Source organism: Mytilus edulis, chromosome 10, assembly GCF_963676685.1.
Source record: "Mytilus edulis chromosome 10, xbMytEdul2.2, whole genome shotgun sequence".
Taxonomy (NCBI): Eukaryota; Metazoa; Mollusca; class Bivalvia; order Mytilida; family Mytilidae; genus Mytilus; species Mytilus edulis.
Window position 1 is genome coordinate 45,789,315 of NC_092353.1, and position 26,332 is coordinate 45,815,646.

The following is a 26,332-nucleotide window of genomic DNA, read 5'->3' on the forward strand; positions in this document are numbered from 1 at the left end:
GCTGGAGTCTATAAAATAACTTTAAGGTGCCGGCATAATAGACACTGCCAAAAAGAAAAACCAACAACTGACACAAATGAACCATGTGGAGGCAGTGTTTGATATTAACTATATCACGAGATGTGATATGATTGTCGATGAGACAACCAGCATCAAAAGTTAAAAGGATTGTTCGATTCAACAGATCATGACTTATGGTATTTGGCATATCAAAATTAAAAAACACATGTTGTTTCTGATCAATATTTCTGAGCGGCAAGTCGACAAAAAGAAAAGCACGTTTTGTTCCCATATGGTGTCAATATAAATCAGGCTTTTTGACTATGTAATTCTCTGACAGATTTTTTTTCTCACAAAGTATGATTTATTTTTTCCTTACACGAGGTATTAGTATCTACGTTAGCTATTCGTTTTATTGAAGTTATTTCATGTAGTACCCATGCAATTGTTATATCAATAAAATTATAAAATATATGATTAGGTCGTGGCTGCTCTTGTTGTATTGTGAATGAGTATAAATGAACTATACAAAGAAAGACAACTGTATCAGATACATTTACTGAAAAGGGAGTTTATTCAAAAGTTCAACAGTTATTTAAAGTTATAGAAAATAAAGTTCTCCCATTCAGCTGAACTCTGTGTTATAATTACTGGATAAACTGTGCCTGTTCTTCTGCTAAGTTATCTTTTTGTTGATGCGACATGGTAGATTGTCTGAAAGAAACCAAAATGTTTTGTTAAATAAGCATAAAAAACGTCCATGAAATAAGATGTATTCATATCAAAATGAGTTGATATGTTACGATTGACATAATTATGCTTATACACAGAGGTAGTTTTGTCAGTTATTTTCTTCCTAAACTGGACTAAAGTAGGCAATAAAAAACATAAGTCATAAATTTTTTTTTAAGTCCTAGTGTAATATAGATCCAACGCAGGAATGCAGAAAAAAATATCGCGTCGATTAAAACTAGCAGTATTTAAAAATTTTACCAATCTGAACTAAGAGATTGAAAATTTTACAAACATTTATACATAAATAATAATTAATATGAGAGGCTAATTTACACTAATAGAGACCGCATCGATAAGGTAAATCCGGATTTAAAGCTATAAAGGACATTTTAGGGGAACCAAAAATTGCCAAGGTCACACCGGAAAGTTAAGTTTATCTGATTTAAATTATTTCTTTAAAGTTACAGAAACATTTTTGGAGAACACGGAATTGTTAAGGTGACATCAGAAAGGTTAATTTATCTGATTTAAATTATTTCTTTAAAGCTACAAAGGACATTTCTGGAGAACCAGGAATTGTCAAGGCCACATCGGAAAGGTTAATTTATCTGATTTTAACTATTTCTTTAAAGCAACTGGGGACATTTTTAAAGAACCAGAAATGGACAAGGTCACATAAGAAAAGTAAATTTATCTGATCTGAATTATTTCTTTAAAGCTACAAAGGACATTTTTGGAGAGTCAAGAATTGTCAAAACTTACTTTTTTATTTGTTTTATGTCTATCTTTGTTACAGATTCATTGACACAACGATAGCATTTACATAAGCAGAAGGGTCCACGTTGAGCAGCAAAGTAAGCACCGCATCCTCTTCCAAAACATTTCAATCTACAACGGGTTCTACAGCTTGCATCTGCTTCTTGGACTAAAACAAAACATTGTAGATAAATAAAATTGTTGTAATTCTAATTCCAATTACCTCTTCAAAGAAAAACATTCATCATACTTGTGCCAGGAAATGAATTATCGTTCCTTTAAATTATCTTATGAGCTGTCTTTCTCATTTAAATCAACCAAGAATGTGATGAAGAACTTTTAACAATATGTATCAACAATGTATTTCACAAAAGTATCGAAGGAATTGCTGACCCTTCCGGAGCACCTCCTTTCACTGCTATTACTTTTGGCTAGGTTCATGTAGCGTCTGTATAGCGTTATGAAAACTGTTGTTCGTATTTTGGCTAGGTTCATGTTGCATTATTTGTACCGTCTGTGTAGCGTTATGAAAACTGTTTTTCGTATTTTGGCTAGGTTCTTGTTGCATTATTTGCACCGTCTGTGTAGCGTTATGAACACTGTTTTTCGTAATTTGGCTAGGTTAATGTTGCATTATTTGTAGGTCTGTGTAACGTTATGAACACTTTTGTTCGTATTTTGGCTAGGTTCATGTTGCATTATTTATACTGTCTGTGTAGCGTTATGAACACTGTTTTCGTATTTTGGCTAGGTTCATGTTGCATTATTTGTAGCGTCTTTGTAGCGTTATGAACACTGTTGTTCGTATTTTTGTCTTTTTCAGCCGTAGTGTTGTCCCACTTTCTTCGACAAGAGTATCTTTTTTATTGCGCCCATAATATTTTCTTAGGGGCACAGGTAGCAGATAGAGTGGTTTTATAAGTCGAAAAATGTATCACTAGCCTGTCAACATCGATGTTGTGAGTTTGAATCCCCCACATGTCCGGTGCACTCGGCTCCAATCCTAATTGACAAGGATTGTTAGTTTTATAACTGAAGGTCGCTGGTTCTTTTCCGTCACTCATACTTCTTCCACAGTTACACACTGATAGCCACAAAATATCACAATAGTGCTGAAGTGACGTTAAACCCCAGTCAATCTTCATTTTGATCGTTATTGATTTAAAAGTGATTTAGATAAGATTTACTTTTATTTACATAAAAACATGATTGAAATTCTTTCTCATAATTAAGTTTGTATTGGAAATACTAAAAGTTTTTCTTTTCAGAAAATTTGACTTGTTACACTTATTTATTAATATTACTTTTACTGTTGAATGGTTTTTATGTGATATCCGTTTGACGTGGCTCGGTACTTATACACCTCGTCAATGTGTTTGTATTGTCTTTCATTTTTTGGTGGCGTGTTTTGTATATGCGAATTTTTGTATTTCTTTGGTTCTTATAACGTGACTCTGTACTTTAAAAGATCCCGTCAGTATGATATTGTTCTATTTTATGTCATTATGATATATTTCTATTATGAATTACAAAATACGTTGAACCCTAAACGTCAAAATCATTCAATCGCGTAGTGGAATTAACTATTTGTGGATTCTTATAAATTCTATATATAACTTTTGGACTATTTTCAATCTCGGTCTATTTTTGAAATTTATTCTTACATACTTTTGATTTTTAACCCTATATGCTAACATTGCCTAATAGTATGTAAATTTTAAAATTGTTTGTATGCACATTGAACGACAAATCTATGTGACGTATAAAATTTTCTGACGTCAGACACACAAATCAATGAATGTGTTTGTAGATAGATGTTTTTGTGTTCTGTTAAATTGTTCCTTTTAAAATTGTTATACGATGATGACTGATGTACCCATATTTTGACTATTTTATTTATTGTGTCTGTTTAGTTAACGCATCAATGTAAATATAACGGAATTTGACGAGACTGTCATTAAAGTGAGAGGGTTAACGCTATAAAACCAGGTTTAATCCACCATTTTCTACATTTGAAAATGCCTGTGTTATATAGCCATTCTTCCCCCATGCCAGTTTTTCCCCCGGGGAAAAGACTGGCATGAGCCAATGTTTCCCCCGGGGAGATTTTGGATCATTGTCATTCTTCCCCTGCGGAAAGTTGACAATACGTATACATATAGTAACTTTTCCCCCATGCCAATCTTTCCCCCCATGATATAGATTTCAATATATGTATATGCATGTCTGGAAATTAAACCGAACAGTGTTAGAATTATATTTAGTTGTATACAAATTTGTTGTTCATTCAAATTTACACAAGTCTGTCTACGATTTTATCAGTCTGCCAATCTGTCTGTCTATATGTCCACAAGTCTGTCTACATATTCATCAGTCTGTTTACATGTTTACCATTCTGTCTTTGTCCCCTAGTCCGACTAGACTACATTTTTACTAGCTTTGAAATACCTTTCAGTGTAAAAAGCGAATACTTTTTACTTTCATTTCGGTGCTTTGTGTCTATTGTTTTTATGTAAGTGATTATGGTGCACCGTACTAACATTTTAGTGATGTCAATTGCCGATGATATTTTACAGTTTTTCTTGCGGTTGGAGGAGGGTTGAGTTTAAGGCCGCCACATTATTTATGTGTTATTCCAAAGCCAGGAACATGTGACAGTGATTGTTGTCGTTTCATGTCGGTCATGTTTTTTTCGTAAATTATTTTCTTATAAATAAGTCCGTTAGTTTTGTTTCAATTTTTTCACAATTTTATGGTCGGGGCATTTTAGCCGACTATGATTTATGATGGTTTCTCATTGTGAAATGCCGTACGGTACCAGCGGCCTTTAATTACTTACTACCACGTCGAATTTGTATCATGAGTGCTGGAAAGTGTTCGACCCTATGCATCTGTAGGGCAGGTTGGATTTTTTTTGTAGATCTTGTACAGCTCAAACTATACTGTGGTTAGACCTTGTACTTCTACGTCTCCCGTGCTGGCTAGAGAGGGTGTTCATATCTTCTCTGGGTTGGATTAAGTTTCATCCGTATCGGACTTCTTCTCCTGAATTAAAGCTTTAAGTCGACGAGTATGCATCGAAGGACGCCTCCGGGTGCGGGAATTTCTCGCTACATTGAATACCTGTTGGTGACCCTCTGCTGTTGTTTTTTATATTTGGTCGGGTTGTTGTCTCTTTGACACATTCCCCATTTCCATTCTCAATTTTATCTCTATCCGTGCTTTTGGTGAGTTCTATTACTTAGTAATTATACTTTGCATGACTTATCATGTGAAGTCATTTCACCATATTACTTTGGAGACATCATAGACGTCTGTCCTGGGAAAAATCTACTACTTGACCAGAAGTGGTTAGAGTAATTGTATTCATTTCGTCAATGATACCAAGGGTTCACGAAAAAGAATGGATGTGATCATCACATCAGATTGTGTTTCTTGTGTATAAATATAACATATATATCTCTATAAATACCTATCAAATGTTTAGTCGTACGATGAAGCTTTGGTAACTATAAACTGATAGAAGAAAAGTGACTATTCTTTTTTTTTCATAAAAAGTTCTTACCGTGACGTCGCCGACGTTATATTACAAGGCGGAAAATTTAGCTTCTCACGCTAACTGTGGGGGAAAAATTGGCCTGATCCTGGTTTTCCCCCCATAACGCTGAGGGGGAAAAGTAGGATCATGCCAATTTTTCCGGGGGGAAATATTGGATCGATCCAGTCTTTCCCCCCGGAAAATTTGGCATGGGGGAAGAATGGCTATAGGACACCTGTACCAAGTCAGGAATATGACAGTTCTTGTCCATTCGTTTTTGATGCGTTTTGTTATTTGTATTATGGACTTTCCGAATTGATTTTCCTCTAAGTTCAGTATTTTTGTGATTTTACTTTTTAAACTGTCATAGGCAAGTTGAAATATCAGGAAATATGTGACATTTGTACTGTGACATTTACCTGCAAAAAGAACATACAAGGAAATAACCAGAATAACATGAATAATTGCAGTCTTCATATTAAACCTAACGATGATTCTGAAGTTCAGCTGAAATATAAATAAAAGAATTAAGTGTCCTGTGTACTGGGTCTAATGCTTTTTGTAGAGTAAAGTTCAGGATTAGAAAATGTTGTGTTTGAATTTTCGAAAATATTTATCTATATAATAAGTATTTCCATTTCATATGAAAAGATCTCACAAAAGATAGTAGTCTTATAATGTGAAACGTCAGTCAGGCGATTCCTCTACATAAGACTGATCAGAGTCCCTCGAATCAAAACAGTTTAAAGGCTTATTCATGTATCAAATGCAGAGTCTGAAGCATTAAAGACTGATAATTCTGAAAAGTTTTACAAAATACTGCTAAGACAATTCATATATGGGGTTATATGAAGTAATTCTTACATTGTTTTTGAGGATATTTACAAATAGCTTTTATTGCATGTATTTTGCAATTTTGGTGCACATAAGACCAGTTTTGGATGAAATCAACTCACCGTAAAAATAAATTTACACTGTTATTTAAAAAAATGTATCATAATGATTTACTTGTGCATGACTTGTGTTTTAAATAAAACCTGCAAAGTTCAGGTAGAAATAGACCGATAGTTATGGATCGGTTGTATTAGTTTTCTGTGTTTTCATTTTAAATATTTCATGTTTTAAAAAGAGGCGGATTGTACCAAAATAAGAACAAAAAACTCGGAATTTGGAATTGTTTTAACTTTAGAAAAGTCACATAACACATATATTAAACAAAATGATGGAAATTATTATAAATTAAGGAATGTATCTCCCTCATGCAAAGCTCTGATTCCTTTCATGGATTTAGCTATACTTTTTGGACCTTTCGGATTATAGCTCTTCATCTTTTATATAAGCTTTGGATTTCAAATATTTTGGCCACGAGAACACTGGAGAGACATGTATTGTCGAAATGCACATCTGGTGCAAGAAAATTGGTACCGTTAATTTTATTACTATCACTGGGTCGATGCCTCTGCTGGTGGACTATTAGTCCCCGAGGGTATCACCAGCCCAGTAGCCAGTACTTCGGTACAGGCATGAAAATACGGAATTGTGTGTTATTAAAATTTGCTGTTACAAAATGATGGAAATTATTATAAATTAAGGAATGTATCTCCCTCATGAAAAGCTCTGATTCCTTTGACGGATTTGGCTATACTTTTTGGACCTTTTGGATTATAGCTCTTCATCTTTTATATAAGCTTTGGATTTCAAATATTTTGGCCACCAGCATCACTGAAGAGACATGTATTGTTGAAATGCGCAACTGGTGCAAGAATATTGGTACCGTTAATTTTATTATCAAACCTAACCACAGACTATGACGTAACTATTTTTAACATGAGTAACGAGACGACCATTAGCAGGGTTTGTGTTGCTTATTCTTGGATTACTTTGTTGTGCTTATGGAATGTTCTTATTCGTTTAGTTTTATATCTATATTGGTGAAAAATTTATTGGGCCAACTTTCGCCAAAAGAAGACGAAGAAAAATAATAATAAAAAAACCTACTATTTTAACTGTGATCATGAAATCGTAAAAAAAAGTTGAATACTGATTGAGCTTGTGGTTCCCTATGGCTTTGACTGATGACCACGAGCAGCTGCCAAATAATTCTTCATGTTAAAATGAAAATTAAATAAGCAAGAAAAGGTCTTACCTTAATTGTATTGGCCATCTGGGGTGTAACAGTGTAATAAAAACATATGGATCATAAAACAAATAAACAGGAAAGAGGGAAATTAATAACATAGAGGTTTTTCCTATGTCGGAAGTCTCAATATTTTTTTTTACATATTGTCAACATTTTCTGAGATCAAATTAATATTATCGGATATCTCAAAACAATGTGAATATTGTTAATTGAAAATAGTCAACCAGAAAAATTCATCAAAGTAACCAGGCTTGAAACCGTATGCGTGCGTTTTGTTCTGAGTGAAGCTACAAACCAGTGAACACTTTAAGAGTACCACTGTCAATGAATGCAATGAACATGCGTCTTGTTGGTTTTATCTTATGTATCTAATATGTCCGCTGAATAACGATTCTGTACTGAGATGTAACGATAGCATTTAAACAAGAATGATTTACTTTTATTAAATATGAGTTAAGTAGGATTGGCATACAAGTCGACGTTTAAATAAAGTTGGCAACCGATTTGTATGCCAAATATTTAAAACTTATTAATTTTTATTATTATTATTAAAGTTTTAGTCTGCTTACATGAAGTTCGATTGCCAACATTATTTCTTCTTTTATGTTTTGCCTTAGTTGGTTTAATCGATTTCTAACAATATAGATCATATGAAAAAATCAAGAGAGTATAGTCTATAAACACAACATAGTTATTCAAGACTGAGCAACACAAACCCCGCTAAGAGTAAAGGTATGTTTTCCTCAAGGACAAAACAGTCCCCACGTCATTAACGATACCCGTCTCGTTGATAATATTATTATAGTTATTTCATTCTCGGCGATAAGGCTACATACCGTAGCAAATATCTATCGTTTCATGTATAACATTAAAACAATACCAAATTCATAATTAATCATTACGTCAACTGTATATAACCCTAAAACAAATACAAGGTTGAAGAGCATTGAGGACCCAAAATTCCAAAAAGGTGTGCCAAATACGGCTAAGGTAATCTATACCTGGGATAAAAAAAAATCCTTAGTTTTTCGAAAAATTCAAAGTTTTGTAAACAGGAAATTTATATAAAAAGACAATATAATTGATATTCATGTCATAGAAACGAAACAAGGAAATATTTTGAAGTTTTTAAACAGCCAGGAAATATGTCAAACTCTCTCTGATTAATCAAGTCATAAAAAAAGGTTAGTACTTCTATATATTTGATTGAATCCCTAACGTTTGCAACCATTATATTTGAAAGTGTCTAAAGGACTCTTTTGATTAGAAGTTTTTTCCCAGCAAATTGCAGAGTCCTTCAAACTAAATTTGAATATAGAACATAAAGTAAAAGGATAGAATTCGTAAATTTCCTATATTTTAATTTTGATGCTTTTATCTTTGGAATATTTTATAATTTTTGCATTATAATGCAATGAATACATTTATAGATATTGTGGAAATAAAACGAATCAGTAATACAAATACGCCCTTTATCCTAATTTGAAAACTTTTTCCTGTGTTTCAGAATATAATACTTGCAATCGAAATGGAGAAAACTACAACCGTTGCCGTACTAAATTACCAAGAAGAAAACTACTCATCCATATTGACAAATTCTGCATCACAACTAAACATTTCTACATTAATGCCAGCCAGATCCCCTTCCCTCGGAAATATCGAATATAACTAATTTGTTAGACGGTGTCCAGAATTGTTAATGGTGATAATCTTGTTTTTAATTGGAACGGTTGGAAATATTCACACAATACTGGTTTACTTGCGAGTAAGAGACATGCAAGAACGGTTCCACGTTCGAACATTAATCATCTGGCTCTCTGCTGTCGATTTAATAACATGTCTTGTAGTCATGCCTGCCGAGACGTACGGTTTTCGCTGACGTTATTCCATATCGTCTAATGCTGCTTGTAAACTATTTCGATATAGTGTTCACACGATGGTCATGTCTTCATGGTTGATTTTGACGGTAATTGCCCATGAGAGGTTCAAGACTATCTGTGGTAAATGGATGGGTACAAAGTCAGTAGTTTCTAGTAAAATTTGTAAAGTAACAAGATGGTTTAAAGGGAAGTCTACTTTTTATCAACATAATTTAGGTTGTTTTCTAATCATTATATCTTCTTTAATTATTTCCACTCCAATTTGTGTCTTTTTCGGGGTTAGAAAGGTCCCGATGTACTATGGAAAACTGGTTGGAATGCAATGCACAACGCTTAATGAGTACAGAAGTAAAATGACCGCTGGATTGTATGCGGGGGTAGTCGGTTTATTTGGATTATCGTGCTTCATGTACTGTTCTTATTGTTATGGAAATATCATGTACTGTTCTTATTGTTATGGAAATATATTATATTTAATGTATACACAATCTAAGAAAGAAAAAAAGAGAAGAGAAAACAACATTGTACTTTCAGCGAAAGTCCATAAAGCTCATCAAACTATTTCCTACAGAAAAAGGAAACCGAAATACAAGGTTACAATCAGTCTAATTGCCGCAACTGGATTATCGCTCTGTGGCTTCATTTTCTTTTCAATTGGAGCAGCAATTGATGTGTCAGATCCAGTACTTAAAAAATCTATTATTACAGGTGTAATGAAGCGTGGATATAATTTAAATAATGCTTGCAATCCCGTTATATATTTTATTTATGACAACATATTCAGACATGCTTGTAAGAAACTTTATGTAAAACAAACCTAAATATAAAAAACAAAGATGTTTACAGATTTTGTTCCATGAATTAGAATGTGTAGGTCTTCTCTTCTAAAAAAAATATGTTTATCGTCTTATATCCTTGTGCTTGTTTTCACAAAAAAAATACATTATTGAGCAACGACAGTAGGGTACCGATGTTCCAATCTCATATCTCCAATTAAAAGATAAAAATCAAGGTAAAAACAACACTTCAGGGATTCGCATAAGCTCAAAAGGTACGAATACAGTGACAGAATCGAACTGACAATATGTATTGTATAATTGACCTGTTTATCCAACTAGGCCTGATTTTAATCGGATGCTATGAGAAAAAACTGTCTTTCTCTCATCATTAATATTATTATTGACTTACTTAATTTCATTTTCAAAACAGCCCCCTCTGCTTCAGCAGCCTTTTTGTCCAGTATGTCTTCAGGTGAAAACTCAAATTCAGCAGTACTCAAAATGGCCTCACAAAAACCAGACACGGCAACACGTTCCTTTTTCTCTTCTTTGGTGGACAGAGCAATGCTTAACCTATTTTAAAAATGGTTGAAAAATGTATCATGAAATCCTTGTACCCTCTTTTAACGTGTCCGTTTGGTATAGTAAATCTGACTCCATCGGATTAAAATACAGATGTCCAAGCTTTGCATACAAGGATCTGAAAAAAAACTTCTTTCTACTTTCTGTTCTAAAGACCTTTAATGATCATCTGGTTTTGGCGAAGAAATACAAACTTTAAAAAAGGTTGAAATTTCATCGGCTGATGTAATAATTACCAGAACAAAAAGTAAAACAGACATCATTTTTATAGATCGTCGATAATGTTAAATGTATATGATACATAGAATAAAAATTTGATCTCAACATAAAATACCACGAAGATCAGAAAGGCAGGCATTTCTACCACAGAGTTATATTGGTGCATTTATTCAGTGTGTGTACTTTTGTTTAAATTATTTATCGCTTTTACCTCGAGCAAAAAAAAGCAATTCAGGCCAAGAATTTAAGGCTCCAATCCATGGTTGATAGGGGTACTTCAAATCGAGGACAGGATAACATAATTTTCCAAGTTTTCCGAATATCATATTCAAATAGAAGGAAAACAAGACACGTTGAATAATATGCGTCCTTATAATTGTCGTCAGGTTCACAGTTTTTGCGACTAAACACAGCAGAGGTAGGGTTAGTCTAATACTAACACTAAACATGTATTTGAGAAATTATCCCTTAAAGACAATCATCACTAACAATATAAAACAGAAGATGTGGTATGAAAGCCAATGAGACAACTCTCCACAATAGACCAAAATGACACAGTAATTAACGCATATAGGTCCCGTACGATGAGTAAAGCCCATACTGCATAGTCAGTTATAGAAGGCCCAGAAAAGATAATGTAAACAATTCAAACCTGTTCTAAATAAACTGCCTTTCCGCAAATAAAAAGTTAAGTAAAACGATTAAAAAAAAAGTAAATGGTACAAGTCAAACAGTAATGGAGCAACTATTCACCCTAAAATGAAGAGACCTTTTTTGCGTAAAGCGCAACATTTTTTTTTATAGTTTTTCGAGGATGTCAATCAAATGATTTTTCACAAAATTTAACACTATAATTATGGTATGGGGAAAATTAGGATTCAATTTTGTTTTGTCATCCGCTTGACCACATTATTTTTATTGTATTCTTTTTTTATCAAAATGGGGGTCAGAAAATGTTTTAAGGAAAAAATTAATACCCCCTTGAAGTTAAACTGTCGTCGTCCCGTATATAATAACTCAATAAACAGTCAGAAGAATAAAGATAATCATAAGAAATATATTCTGTAAATTAAATCATTTAGTAATGGTTTCTTGAAATAATATATAAAACATAATATGTATAAAAGCTATCAATATGATCAATAAGATCAATATCCATACTATCACGCGTGCAAAAATTTAATATTTACAGGAAAGGAGGGAAATGAATAACGTTGTGATTTTTCCTGTCACGATTGTCAATGAAAAAATATTAAGTGCAAACTCAAACTTCGCTCTTAAAACAAATCTGTCATACCGGATATCCCAAACCAAAATGACTATCGTAAATTGAAAACAAGTAATAACGGAGAAATACAGTATATAGCGGAAGAAAATGTAAGTCTGCTTTTACATTTGCTTAAAGCCATATTGCTTTGCATGAATATAAAAAAAGAAGATGTGATATGATTGCCAATGAGGCAACTCTCCACAAGAGACCAAATTACACAGAAATTAACAACTATAAGTCACTTTACGGCCTTCAACAATGAGCAAAACTCATACGGTATATTCAGCTATTAAAGGCAACGTAATAACAATGAAAAACAATTCAAACGAGAAAACTAACGACCTAATTTATGTACAAAGAATGAACGATAACAAATATGTAAAACATAAACAAACGACAACCACTGAATTACAGGCTCCTGACTTGGGACAGACACATACATAATGTGGCGGGGTTAAACATGTTAGCGGGAAACATTTTGCTTTGCATGAAGACATCAGGTAAAGAACATTTAAAACTTCATGTTATTCATTGTAAAGGTATCAAACGAAATTTGATGGTTCTTACATGTACTTGTGTTTCTAGATTGTACGCTGTCTAAACATAGTAGCTTAATTAACGGAGATTTGGTATATGATTAACTAATCAGACAAGTTTCCACCAGATTTTAATTGACGTAGACTCATAGGCAACCGTACCAACCTTCAACAACGACCAAAACTCTTATCGTATAAGACAGTTTAATTAAAACAATACGACAAACGGTTGAATAACTCATAAGAGAAAAAAATAATGTTAGTTCAAAATTTTTGGCCGACTTTTTGGATCGCAAATGAGCGATATGAATTGATTCCGAAATTAGAACATGTTAATATTAAAATTTAATTATTCTTAGTAGTAAGTGCTTTAAATGAGTGGCACAACTTCTTTGTCTAACGGATATTCAAACTCATAAGTCGAAAACAAACTGGCAATGTCAGTGCAAAATAGCCACTACCAATTTATCATACTTTGCCTGTTAATGCCTTTTCGTTATTCAAAGATTTTTAACTAACCGTAAAAAAAATCAGTTAAATGTTGTGATGTAGAAATATAATTCTTTAACCAAAAGTTCCAAGGTAGTGAAGTGAGAATCTTCCTCTTTTTAAGTCTTTAGAACTCATCACGGGTTGGTTGACTACAATAGAATATCCGTTTTACAGATGATAGCGGATATTTTCCAAATGTCATGACTACAATCCCGTCCCCATTTTACAGAGTGTTACCTACCGAATTGTTACTTATAACCGGTGTATACAGGCATGAGTAACATGAAGGGTGCCTATGTTTTTCCATTTTAACCAACTGCGTTGTCAGTTTATATTCGACGTATGAGTTTTAATGTCACTCTCGTAGTTTTCGCTTTTATTCTGAAAGGTTTCTGTATACATTTTGGGAAATTTTAACTATTACTTACCAAATACAACTGAAATAATTAGTGTGTGTTTGGCTTCAATGAATTTTACTTTCTTAAATACACGGTTACGCTTCCGTCTTTTATTTTAATGCTTTATTACTTTTCAGAATATACTATCAAGTTATTGTGATGGACGTCGCCGTACTTTTAAATTACCCAGAAGACACTTACTCGAATTCATTGACAAACTTGGCATCACATCATAACGTTTCAACACTTCAACCAGACGGGCCACCTTTCTTGAAAGATATTGAATATAATGAATTTGTAAGACGATGGCCAGAATTTACATTGATGGTATGTTTGTCCTTAATTGGAACGATAGGGAATGCTCTCACAATACTGGTGTACACCCGGGTTAGAAATATGAAAGAACGGTCGAATGTCCGTACATTGATTATTTGGCTCTCTGCTGTCGACTTAACAACGTCTGTTTTAGTTATGCCGTTCGAGATGGTCGTTACTCGCCTCAGTTATTCAATTTCATCAAATGCTGTTTGTAAACTTGTTCGATATATAAGTCATTCGACAGCCTTCGCTTCATGGTTGATACTAACAGTCATTGCCTACGAGAGATACAAAAGTATCTACAGCATATTGTTAGGTGCTAGCTCAGCGTCAAATTACAAGTTTAAGGTAACCAGATGGATCAAGACGAAATCTACTCATTTCAAACATCATTTTATTTGTATTTTAATCATTTTATTGTCATTAATGGTTTCCATTCCATTTCCAGTTGTTATTGGTATTGAAAAGTTTCAGTTGAAACCGGAACTATTTGGGACTATATGTACAACGCAGATTAGGTACAGAAGTAAACTGTATGCTGGATTTTTTGCTGGGATAACAGCAAGTTTCGTGATGAGTTGCTTTATCTGTTGTTCTTATTGTTATGGAAAGATAATATACATTATTCGTAAACAATCTGTGAAAGAACAAAAGAGAAGAGAAAATGTAATAAAATTAAGAGAAAACCATCTGAAGGATAAACTTGTTTTCGGAAATAGGAAACCAGGTGTGAAAAATGCCAAATACAAGGTTACCATCAGTCTTATTGTAGCAACTGCATTATCCTTTTGTAGTTTCATAATTTTTGCGATTGCAATATCAATGAAACTGTTGAAATCAGACCTAAAAAGGAACCTGATTGTAGATTTTGCCTTGCGTGGAATTTTTATAAATCACACATGCAATCCCATCATTTATTTTTTGTTTGACAGTAAATTTAGGGATGCATGCAAAATTCTATACACAAAACAAATGTAAATGTTTATTTATTAACTCTGCGTTTGCGATTGCTGACATGGATCGTGTGGATTCATTTATATTCGTTGGATACCAATTCTCGTCGATTTCGTGGGAACAGGGGAACAGGGGAACAGGGGAACCACGAATATCAATGTTCAACTTTAAAATACAACTAGAGGCTCTAAAGAGCCTGTGTCGCTCACCTTGGTCTATGTGAATATTCAACAAAGGACACAGATGGATTCATGACAAAATTGTGTTTTGGTGATGGTGATGTGTTTGTAGGTCTTACTTTACTGAACATTCTTGCTGCTTACAATTATCTCTATCTATAATGATTGGCCCAGTAGTTTCAGTGGAAAATGTTAGTAAAATTTACAAATTTTATGAAATTGACTATAAAGGACAATAACTCCTTAGGGGTCAATTGACCATTTCGGTCATGTTGACTTATTTGTTAATCTTACTTTGCTGAACATTATTGCTGTTTACAGTTTATCTGTATCTATAATAATATTCAAGATAATAACCAAAAACAGCAAAATTTCCTTAAAATTACCAATTCAGGGGCAGCAACCCAACAATGGGTTGTCCGATTCATCTGAAAATTTCAGGACAGATAGATCTTGACCTGATAAACAATTTTACCTCCATGTCAGATTTGCTGTAAATGCTTTGGTTTTTGAGTTATAAGCCAAAAACTGCATTTTACCCCTATGTTCTATTTTTAGCCGTGGCGGCCATCTTAGTTGGATGGCCGGGTCACCGGATACATTTTTTTAAACTAGATACCCCAATGATGTTTGTGGCCAAGTTTGGTTAAATTTGGCCCAGTAGTTTCAGAGGAGAAGATTTTTGTAAAAGTTAACGACGCCGGACGACGGACGACGACGGACGCCGGACGCAAAGTGATGGGAAAAGCTCACTTGACCCTTCGGGCCAGGTGAGCTAAAAATGTATGCAAACTTTTCCAAAACCACGAATCTAAATATCCTCGAATATGTAAGTTTTTCTCAATTCACGAAAATTGGTACGAACGAAATAAATGAATCCACGGTAAATTATGTGTTCTTTAAAAGCTTTTTTATTCTGTTCTCATTTGTAATGCCATCTTAGATGTTGTTCTGATCTTCTTTTTTTTCTTCAAGTCTTCTGTTCCCTTTTTCGTGCGTGTATTTTAGTTAAGCAACATTTCTGTCAGGAGTTTGAAATTATATCATACATTGTATAAGCTTTGGATCTGACCCTGCTTAGTATGACACTGTATTTCTTTCAAATGCATCTCCTTCGTAACCAAATATTTTTTTCGATCAACATAGTACATTACATCCTATAAGGAAGCTTCAGTCAATTTGGACCGAAACTATACGATGACATTTTATAGTAGTTATCTACCCTTCACTGTATATGTAATGCATAATTATGTTCTCACGTGTAGGAATAACTTGTTCTAATAATGATAAAAATACTAAAAGAAAGAGGTATTTATCAAAGGTTTTTAAGTGTTTTCCTTGTAATTGAAAAATAAACTGAAATTTGTTAATTTATTTTAGAAACGACTATTACTAAGCTTTTCTTTAAGACGGAGTTAAGAGTTCTTCCAAATAATGTCTGTACAGGCTTACATACTTTGTTTTGGATATTCCCTTTTTGTTATGGTGGCTAATAATATAGGGTTATTGCATGAATATTGGGGAATATTGTCCCGAGTAGAATTTAATATTGCATGAGCTTGCGAGTGCAATATATGTTTTACGAAGGACGATATTCCCCAATATGCATGTAATAACCCTTTTATTGTATAGCAATATAATATTTGAAAGTAAAAATTAGTTTAAACTAAGATTATGTCGATGATGACGTCATGAATTTTGAGTATTAATTGCACTAGTGCAATATTGGAATTTATTGCACGCTAACTTTTGGTTACTTTCTGTGGGAAATATTATATTGCTATGCAATAAAATGTATTCTTAATACCTTTAATCATGGAAACTTTTCCTGTTGACAATTTTTTTCTATTTTTATTTCATTTTCTAATGTCACCAGTTCCTTTTGTTGTCTGTGAAAGGAAAGACATTTTTCTATGGTAGTAATTGTGTCTGATTGGAGAAAATGAAAGCGGTTTGTTATCATGAATGGGTTTTTTTTCTACTTATATTGAGCACAATTAATTTGATCGAAATTAGATAATCTGGATAAAAAGTTATTTCTTGTTCAAATAAGTTGTTCTTTATCAAGGTGTCATGAAAAAAGTAATATCACAAAAATACTGAACACCAAGGAAAACTCAAAACGGAAAGTCCCTAATCAAATGGCAAAATCAAGAGCTCAAACACATCAAACGAATGGATAACAACTGTCATATTCCTGATTTGGTATAGGCATTTTCTTACTTCGAAAATGGTGAATTAAACCTGGTTGAAAAGATAACTTAACCTCCCACTTGTGTGACAGTTGCATCAAATTCCATTATATTGACAGCGATGTGTGAACAAAACAAATAGACATACTAGGTAAAATTGTCACAAATAGGGGTACGGCCACGTCATGTATTTAAAAGAAACTCAAAAATGCATATAGACAAAGCACATTAGCAAAATTGAAAGACAATAATACAAAAATTATCATAGAACCATATATATCACTATGGTGGGATGTATAAGTACAGTGTCACGTCAAATAGATATCATTAAAAAAAAAAGACTAAACAGTAAAAGTAATATTTATAATGTCAGCTTATTTGGATAGTATATACCTTTTGATCTAAAATTTCCAACAAACGATCAGTCAGTAACCTAGTATTGTACCTTATATGTCCTCCAGACTAATTTGGACTTAAGACCAAGATTGAAATCATGCGGGATGTACTAGAAGTAGTATATCGACAGTTATTATCCATTCGTTTGATGTGTTCCAGCTTTTGATTTTGTCACTTGATAAGGGACTGTCCGTTTTGAATTTTCATAGGCTTTCGGTATTTTTGTGATTTTACTTTTTACTTCAAAATTGTTCATGTACATATAAATCTTAGAATAAAGAAGAAGAAGAATGGAAGGGCAGATGGACCCAAGGCTCCGTGTTGAAGGCCGTACATTGACCTATAATGGTTTACTTTGACAATGTTTGATAAATTGTTATTTGGATGGAGAGCTGTCTCATTGGCACTCACACCACATATTCCTATATCTATAAGAATATCACAGACTATAAGTTTCAATACACTCTATTTTTGTTGGTAGGGCATTAACATATTGAATTTATAGTGTTTTATTTTTATACATGTCATTTTGGTGATTTCTTTAAAGACGGGATACACATAGTGTTGATTTCTTAGTAATGAAAACTAAAAGACTGAGAATTTAATACCAAAATAGTTAATTGCTGATATATCAATCTAAACTTGCAGAATGAAAACAAATCTTTGAAATATTGGGCTCCTAGCTCATGTTTCATTATTGTATACACGAACACTTCCGTGGCATTTTATGTGGTATATTTGCCGCTGCTTTTTCAAAACTCAAAGGGTATTCAAACGCATACGTCTAAGACAAATTGATAACGCTATGGCGTTAAATGACAATACAGAAAAAGAACTGTATAAAAAAAAAAACGACTGACCAAATAATTCTAAAAAAATCCTTTTCACATGAAATATAGTTAAAACTGTTTACATTCACTTCATTTGCACTTTGACGGATAGTTGTTTCCTTGGCATTCAAATCACACCTACTTATTTTCATACAGATAAGTAAAAGTGAGTTTAGTTTGTGTTTGTGTTTTATTGTTGTTGTTGTTAATGATTCAATTATCTCACTTGAATAGAATGGAAAACACGTGTTATGTTTTATTTGTAGTACATATATTTAACACATGAAGTTACCACCCATTATTATGTTCATTCGTATTATTTTGGAATATTTAAAAAACCAAACATTATTTACTCTATCAAACGTATAAATTCAATAGAGTGATAAACTATTTATATACAAATGCAATTAACCTATCAACGGGTTCCTTCCCACAAGTTAAATTGCAAGAATCAGAAATAAAAAACACCGCAAATTGCATTATATTTTTCTTTAGATAAAATGATTGATTTTTATGTGTGGGGTGTGATCTTACCTAATGAAGGGAGCTGAAGGTTAGAGCGATTATCAAGAGAAAAAGAAGGTTAGAGCGCCAGTCCTTCCAAAATTCTGGTAGGTAGTGGTGTTCTCGCCACTGGACTGTTATGATTTACAGCGCCAATGGAGGAGAACCCGTTACTGCTTTAGCCGTGCGCATTTAAAAGGTGTAATTTCTTCTGACTTTGTAGAAATTATTTTGGAATGGATCTCTTCTTATCTTCATTCATTCTCTTTATTCTTTAAATCTCTCTTTCAATCCTTAATTATTTTCTCACTGTCTATATTTCACACTTTCTCTTTTTCTTAATCTTTCAATCTTTTCTTTTTTTTCTTTTTCTTACACTGATTTGGTTTCATTCGATCCCTCGCACACTTTCTCTTACTTTCTCTCATACGCTCCTTCTTACTTTCTCCCATACACTCTTACTTTCTCTCTTTTTCTCTCATTCGCTCTTTCTTACTTTCTCTCTCAATCTCTTTCTTACTTTCTCGCACTCTCTAACAGTGTGAGAGAGTGTATGTTTAGGAGAAGGAGTGAGTGTATGTGGCTGATAGAGTGTGTGTGTGGGAGAGAGTACTGTTAGTGTGTTGGAGAGAGTATTGTGAGTGTGTGGGAGAGAGTATTGTGAGTGTGTGGGAGAGACAGTGTGTGTATGTGTGAGAGAGAGAGAGAGAGAGTGTGTGTGTGTATGAGAGAGAGGAGTGTGAGGGAAGAATGTGTGTGTGAAGGGAAAGTGTGTCTATGAGAGGAAGGGGAGAGGTAATGCTAGGGGTAGAGGATGTGTGAGTTGGTGAATGTATGAGTGTGGGGTGTGTCTTAGACAGTGAGTATGTGTGAGAGAGAGTAGGAGAGAGTGTGTGAAACAGTGATTATGGGAGAGAAAGAGTGAGTTTGGGAGATTGAGTGTTAGAAAAAAGTTTGTGGGAGAGAGAGTGTGTTAGACTAAGTGTGTGTAAGACAGTGAGATGACGTGAGGCTTTTAATGACATATTTTTTGTCTTTTTCGTTTATTGGCATAATTTAAAAAAAACAAATAAAGAGGCATTTTAAACACCAGAAAAGATCTTCAATTCATTGACATGCCCATATCGTCAATCGATTTCTTTTTGAATTGTTATTCAGACATTTTGTTTTAAATACTAGTATATAAGATATAGAGAAACAGGGTATAACGAGCAAAACAAGTGGAAAAATAAACAAAATACTATTGAACTTAAAATTGAAACCTGATAGTAGTTGATCAGACCCTGAACGTATTGCGAGTTTTTATTTGGCTTTACAAAAACCTGTATTACATAGATGGAATTCTAACTTAAAACAGATGAGAAAGTCCTTTACTTTACGATATTTACATTTTGACGAAAACTGTCTGTATTATAATAGTGAATAGAAAGAAACTGTACTCGCAAACATTAGATCATGAAATAACGTTCATCAGGTACACCTTACAACGTTAGGAAGACAGATTAGTTAAACTTTAGTTAACCCTATTATACTACATTCAGAGATAGACAGGATCGGCAATTCGTTTTTATGCTCCAACTGCGATATTAGAGACGCATAATGTTTTCTGGTCTTTGTGTCTGTGTGTCCGTTCGTCTGTTCGTCCGTTCATACTGCTTCAGGTTAGATTTTTTTTAAGTTGAAGTCCAATCAACTTAAAACTTAGTACACATGTACCCTATGATATGGTTTTACAATTCTTAATGCCAAATTAGATTTTTTACCCCACTTTCACGGTCCACTGAACATAGAAAATGATAGTGCAAGTGGGGCATCCGTGTACTATGGACACATTCTTGTTATGTATTATTTTCACTGATCCTTTTCTGTCTTTTTTCTTATAAATGTGTTAGATGAATGATTGATTTTGCCCAACAAAAAAAAGCCAAACGAGAATATAGAGACGATAAACATGTTAATGGGGTTGTCTCAAAAGGCGTATTGATTTTTCTGAACATACTATGTAAAGTCATATGAAGTATGACAAAGGAGAGATTTTATGATTTTCAATCAATTTAATCGTCACTTCTTTCTACAAAAGCAGCACAGGTTTGATAATCTTATTTATTTTCTAGCTGACAACTCCATGGGTAGAAAAGAAAAAAAAACAGACTAACAATACATATGGCAATTTCGTGTTGCTCATGTTAGTACAAACCCGATAATGAATTCGTGAAAAGGGAACGGGATCGTAGTTGCGAAATGACAAACATATCCGCTATCATCTTTGAAACAGACATTCCATTACGGTCAACCATCTAATGATGGCGTCCGTAAAATTTACGAAGGGATGATTTCAACTTGACCATTTGGAACTTTTGGTTTAATAGCAACCTTATGAGGTCAAAAACGGTTCTCTTTAAAAATCAAATAGAGAGTCAAAATTCTATAGTTAAGATTTAAATGCAAAATAGTGTAGTTTTCGTTGATAAATGTTTTGAAGAAGGCACATTTCTTTAGAGATGTTTTTATTATATAAAAAAAGAAGATGTGGTATGATTGCTAATGAGACAACTATCCACAAAAGACCAAAAACATTAACAACTATAGGTCCCCGTACGGCCTTCAACAATGAGCAAAGCCCATACCGCATAGTCAGCTATAAAAGGCCCCGATAAGACAATGTAAAACAATTCAAACGAGAAAACTAACGGCCTTATTTATGTAAAAAAATGAACGAAAAACAAATATGTAACACATAAACAAACGACAACCACTGAATTACAGGCTCCTGACTTGGGACAGGCATATACATAAATAATGTGGCGGGGTTAAATATGTTAGCGGGATCCCAACCCTCCCCCTAACCTGGGACAGTGGTATAACAGTATAACATAAGAACGAACTATAAAAATCAGTTGAAAAAGGCTTAACTCATCATATAGACAAAAAATGCAAGTGGACGTGGCCGGGTACTTATACATCCCGACACAAAAAGACACAATGAACAGATCTGAGAGTACTCGCAGTTATCTGACAGCTAGTTCAAAGCCACTAACAACTAATAAAAAAATCATGCCTCTAAGACTAAACAATCAATCCGTACACATCCAACATACAATGGATTTAGTTTAAAGACGTCATAAACAGCCAGAGAAAAACATGACATGTGCAATGCCAAGTTACAGGTATCGACAGATTGTAGATCCATGAAAATGTATATGTAAATAACATACTAGTAATAGTTAGCTTTCAATCTACTGGTAACAAAATCAATATTTATACCAATAAAAACAATATTCAATGATCTTATTACAGTGTTTAAAATTATAATCCTGGTACTTTTGATAACTATTTAATAGGTAACCTCTTAGAATACGTTTTTTTAAAGGAGCAACAGTTTACATGGATCATTTCTAAATTTCCAGGCACGGTTAACAACATTTCCGTAAAAATGAGGATGTGCTATCCCGTTTGAAATAAGTTGTCTACAGGTACAACCAAACTTGAAAACCAAATCTTTATATCTATGGAAAAATTTAGTAAAGGTTTTAAGTAATTTATGGTAATGATATCCCTGGTTTGATAATTTACCAGTAATACATAGGTTGCGTTCGTTAAAATCAAAAACGTCACAACAGACACGGGCATAGCGAACAAGTTGTGAAATATAAACACCGTAAGATGGTGCCAAAGGAACATCACCATCTAAAAATGGAAAATTAACAATAGGGAACGAAAAATCGTCTCTTTTGTCGTAAATTTTAGTGTGTAGTTTCCAGTTTAAAACCGAAATATCTAAATCCAGGAAAGGACAGTTATTACCGAATACATTTGATTTATTTAAAGTAAGTTCCTTGGGGTAAATTTCAACAGTATATTGAGAAAATTCTTGATTATTTAACGAAAAAATATTATCAAGATAACGGTAAGTGTTGTTGAATTTATCAATTAAATGCAATTTCGACGGGTCTTTACTGAGTTTAGTCATAAACTGTGATTCGTTACAGTACAAAAACAAGTCTGCTATTAAAGGGGCACAATTAGTGCCCATGGGGATACCTACAACCTGTCGATAAACTTTGTTGCCGAAACGTACGTAAATATTATCAAGGAGAAAATTAACAGCTTCAATCATCTCATCACACCTCCAGTAAGTATATCTAGCATATTTACCTTTCTCATTAGAGGAGAAGGCTTTAAATGAATATTACACTGTTTCTATATGGTTTTCTATTCCTAATTTATATACTGAAAATCTTAATTAAGACTTGCAAAGTAGCAAAACTTTGTATAAATCACTATAATTCCAGAGCCTTTAAAATAATTTTTAAGGTGCCGGCATAATAACAAAATAATGACACACATGAACCATGTGGAGGCCATGTTCGATATTAACTATATCACGAGATGTGATATGATTGTCAATGAGACAACTAGCATCAAAAGTTAAAAGGATTGTTCAATTCAACTGTTAATGACTTATGATATTTGGCATATCATATCAAATTTAAAAAAAAACACATGTTGTTTCTGACCAATAACGTGTGAGCGGCAAGTCGGCAAAAAGAGAAGCACGTTTTGTTCCCATATGTTGTCAATATAAATCAGGCTTTTTGATCATGTAATTTTCTGACAGATTTTTTTTTTTCTCACAAAATATGATTTATGTTTTCCTTACACAAGGTATAAGTATCTACGTTAGCTTTTTAGTTTTGATGAAGTTATTTCATGTAATACCCATCCAATTGTTTTATCAATAAAACTATAAAATATATGAATTGGGTCGCGGCTACTCTTGTTGTATTGTGAATGTGTACAAGTCAACTAGACACTGAAAGACAACTGTACGAGATACATTAACTTAAAAGTGATTTCATTCAAAAGTTCAACAGTAACAATTTTAGTTATAGAAAACAAAGTTCTTCTCTTCAGCTTATCTCTGTGTTATAATTATTGGATGAATTGTGCCTGTTCCTCTGCTAAGTTATCTATTTGTTGATGAGGCATGGAAGATTGTCTGAAAGAAAACCAAAAATGTTTTGTTAAATAAGCACAAAAAACGTCAATGAAATAAGAGGTATCCGTATAATGAGATGATATGTAACGATTGACATATATTAATACACAGAGCTAATTTTGTCAGTTATTTCTTTGCTAAACAAGACTAAAAGTAGGCAATTAAAAATATAAGTGGAAAAAAAATTAGTATTATGTAATCAAGATCCAACGCAGGAATCCAGAAAATAAACTCGTGTCGATTGAGACTAGTCGTAATAAAAACATTTAGACATTTGTAAAATTTTAATCTTGGTTTCTATGATGAGTTTATTTATCTATCTGAACCAAGAGATTGAAAATATTACAAATATTTCTACATGAATAATGATTAATATGAGAGGCCAATCGACACTAATAAAGGTCATTTCGGAACGGTAAATCCGGAATTTATACTATTTTTGGAGAACCGAGATTGTCATGGTCACATGGGAAAGGTAAATTTATCTGATTTAAATTATTTCTTTAACGCTACAAAGGACATATTTGGAGCACCAGGAATTTTCAAGGTGACATCGGAAAGGTTAATTTATCTGATTTGAATTATTTCTTTATAGCTACAAAGGACATTTTTGGAGCATCAGAAATGGTCAAGGTCAAATCGGAAAGGTTAATTTATCTGATTTTAAATATTTCTTTAAAGCTACAAAGGACATTTTTGGGGAACCAGGATTTGTCAGAACTTACTCTGCTATTTGTTTTATGTCTATATCTTTGTTACAGATTCATTGGCACAACGATAGCATTTACATAAACAGAAAGGTCCACGTTGAGCAGCAAAGTAAGCACTGCATCCTCTTCCAAAACATTTCAATCTACAACGGGTTCTACAGCTTGCATCTGCTTCTTGAACTAAAACGAAACATTGTAGATAAATAAAATTGTCGTAATTATAATTCCAATTACCCGAGCAATTGCCTCTTCAAAAAAAACATTCGTCATACTTGTGCAAGAAAATTAATTATAGTTCCTTTAAATTATTTTATGAATGGTCTTTCTCATTTAAATCAACCAAGAATGTGATGATGAACTTTAAAATGTGGACGACCAATTAAACATGAATAGGCAAGATGACATATCAGGCAATATGCAACATTTGTATTGTGAAATTTACCTGCAAAAAGAACATACAAGGCAATAACCAGAATATTTGCAGTCTTCATATTTGATCTAACGACGATTCTGAAGTGAAGCTGAAATATCAATAAAAGAATAACGTGTCATGTGTACTTGGTCTAGTGCTTTTTGTTGAGTAAAGTTCAGAATTAGAAAATGTTGTGTTTGAATTTTCGAAACTATTTACTAGTATCTATTTAATAAGTATTTCCATTTTATATGAAAACGTCTCACAAAAGATAGCAGTCTTATAATGTGGAACGTCAGACAAGCGATTCCTCTACATATGACTCATCAATGGCCTTTGAAGCAAAACAGTAAAATGGTTTATGCATGTATCAAATGCAACATTAAAAGCTTATAATTCTGAAAAGCTTGACTAAATACTGCCACGGCAATCCATGTATGAGGTCATATATGAAGTAATTCTTATATCGTTTTTAAGAAAATTTACAAATACTTTTTTATTGCATGTATTTTGTGAGTGTTGGTGCTTCTAATCTAAGACAAATTTGTGATAAAATCAACTCACCGTAAAAATTAATCTACCCTGTAGGACATTCAACAAGAACCTACTGTACCAATAGGATATTCAACAAGTACCTATCATACTGTTGGACTCTCAACAAGAACCTACTATACCATTAGGACATTCAACAAGTACCGAACATACTGTAGGACATTCAACAAGAACCTGTCATACTGTAGGACATTCAACAAGAACCTACTATACTGAAGGGCATTCAACAAGTAACTTTCGTACTCTATGGCATTCAACAAGAAACTACTATACCAATAGGATATCCAACTAGTATATATCATACTGTAGGACATTCAACAAGTACCTATCATACTGTCGGACATTCAACAAGAACCTACTATACCATTAGGACATTCAACAAGTATTGTTGAATGTCCTACAGTATGACATACATGTCTTACTGTAGGATAACAAGAACCTACTATAATGTAGGACATTCAATAAGAACCTACTATACCAATAGGATATCCAACAAGTATCTGTCATACTGTAGGACATTCAACAAGTACCTACTATAATGTAGGACATTCAACAAGAAACCTACTATACTAATAGGACATTCAACAAGTACCTGACTTACTGTAGGACATTCAACAAGAACCTTCTATACCAATAGGATATCCAACAAGTACCTAACATACTGTAAGACATTCAACAAGTACATGTACCTATCATACTGTAGGATATTCAACAAGGACCTACTATACCATTAGGACATTCAACAAGTACCTGCTATACCTATAGGATATTCAACAAACACATGATATAACTAGATGACATTCAAAATGATGCAAAGAATATATTCGTATTTCCCATTGGAAAAAAAAATCAAAACATTAATTCGCGTACGTTCTTCATTTCTGATATACTATTGTGTATATTTACTTTCAGAATAAAACTATTTCGCTGATGAAATGGAAAAGACTTCAATCGTAACCAT

At 33.2% G+C, this 26,332-nt stretch overlaps 1 protein-coding gene, 1 long non-coding RNA gene and 1 pseudogene across 2 annotated transcripts; 1 reads left to right on the forward strand and 2 right to left on the reverse strand.

Annotated features, from left to right (window-relative positions):
* Positions 1 to 551: 551 nt before the first annotated feature.
* On the reverse strand, positions 552 to 7,251 carry LOC139491290 (uncharacterized). The gene is made up of 4 exons (XM_071278847.1): positions 7,176 to 7,251; positions 5,449 to 5,536; positions 1,498 to 1,660; positions 552 to 714 (listed from the first exon to the last, which is right to left on the reverse strand). The coding sequence occupies exons 1-4, from the start codon at positions 7,191 to 7,193 to the stop codon at positions 648 to 650; spliced, it is 336 nt and encodes a 111-aa protein (XP_071134948.1). The 5' UTR covers positions 7,194 to 7,251; the 3' UTR covers positions 552 to 647.
* Positions 7,252 to 11,860: 4,609 nt separating this feature from the next.
* LOC139491291 (uncharacterized) lies at positions 11,861 to 16,159 on the forward strand. The gene is made up of 2 exons (XR_011656509.1): positions 11,861 to 12,006; positions 13,463 to 16,159. It is a non-coding gene; the product is annotated as an uncharacterized lncRNA (long non-coding RNA).
* Positions 16,160 to 23,630: 7,471 nt separating this feature from the next.
* On the reverse strand, positions 23,631 to 24,898 carry LOC139491292 (uncharacterized; annotated as a pseudogene).
* Between the last annotated feature and the right edge of the window lie 1,434 nt (positions 24,899 to 26,332).

Coding starts and splice junctions, on each gene's coding strand:
- LOC139491290 (XM_071278847.1), bottom strand. Junction 1,661..5,448: donor CTTGTATGTTCTTTTTGCAG/GTAAATGTCACA, acceptor GTTTTGTTTTAG/TCCAAGAAGCAGATGCAAGC. Junction 715..1,497: donor GACATAAAACAAATAAAAAA/GTAAGTTTTGAC, acceptor GGTTTCTTTCAG/ACAATCTACCATGTCGCATC.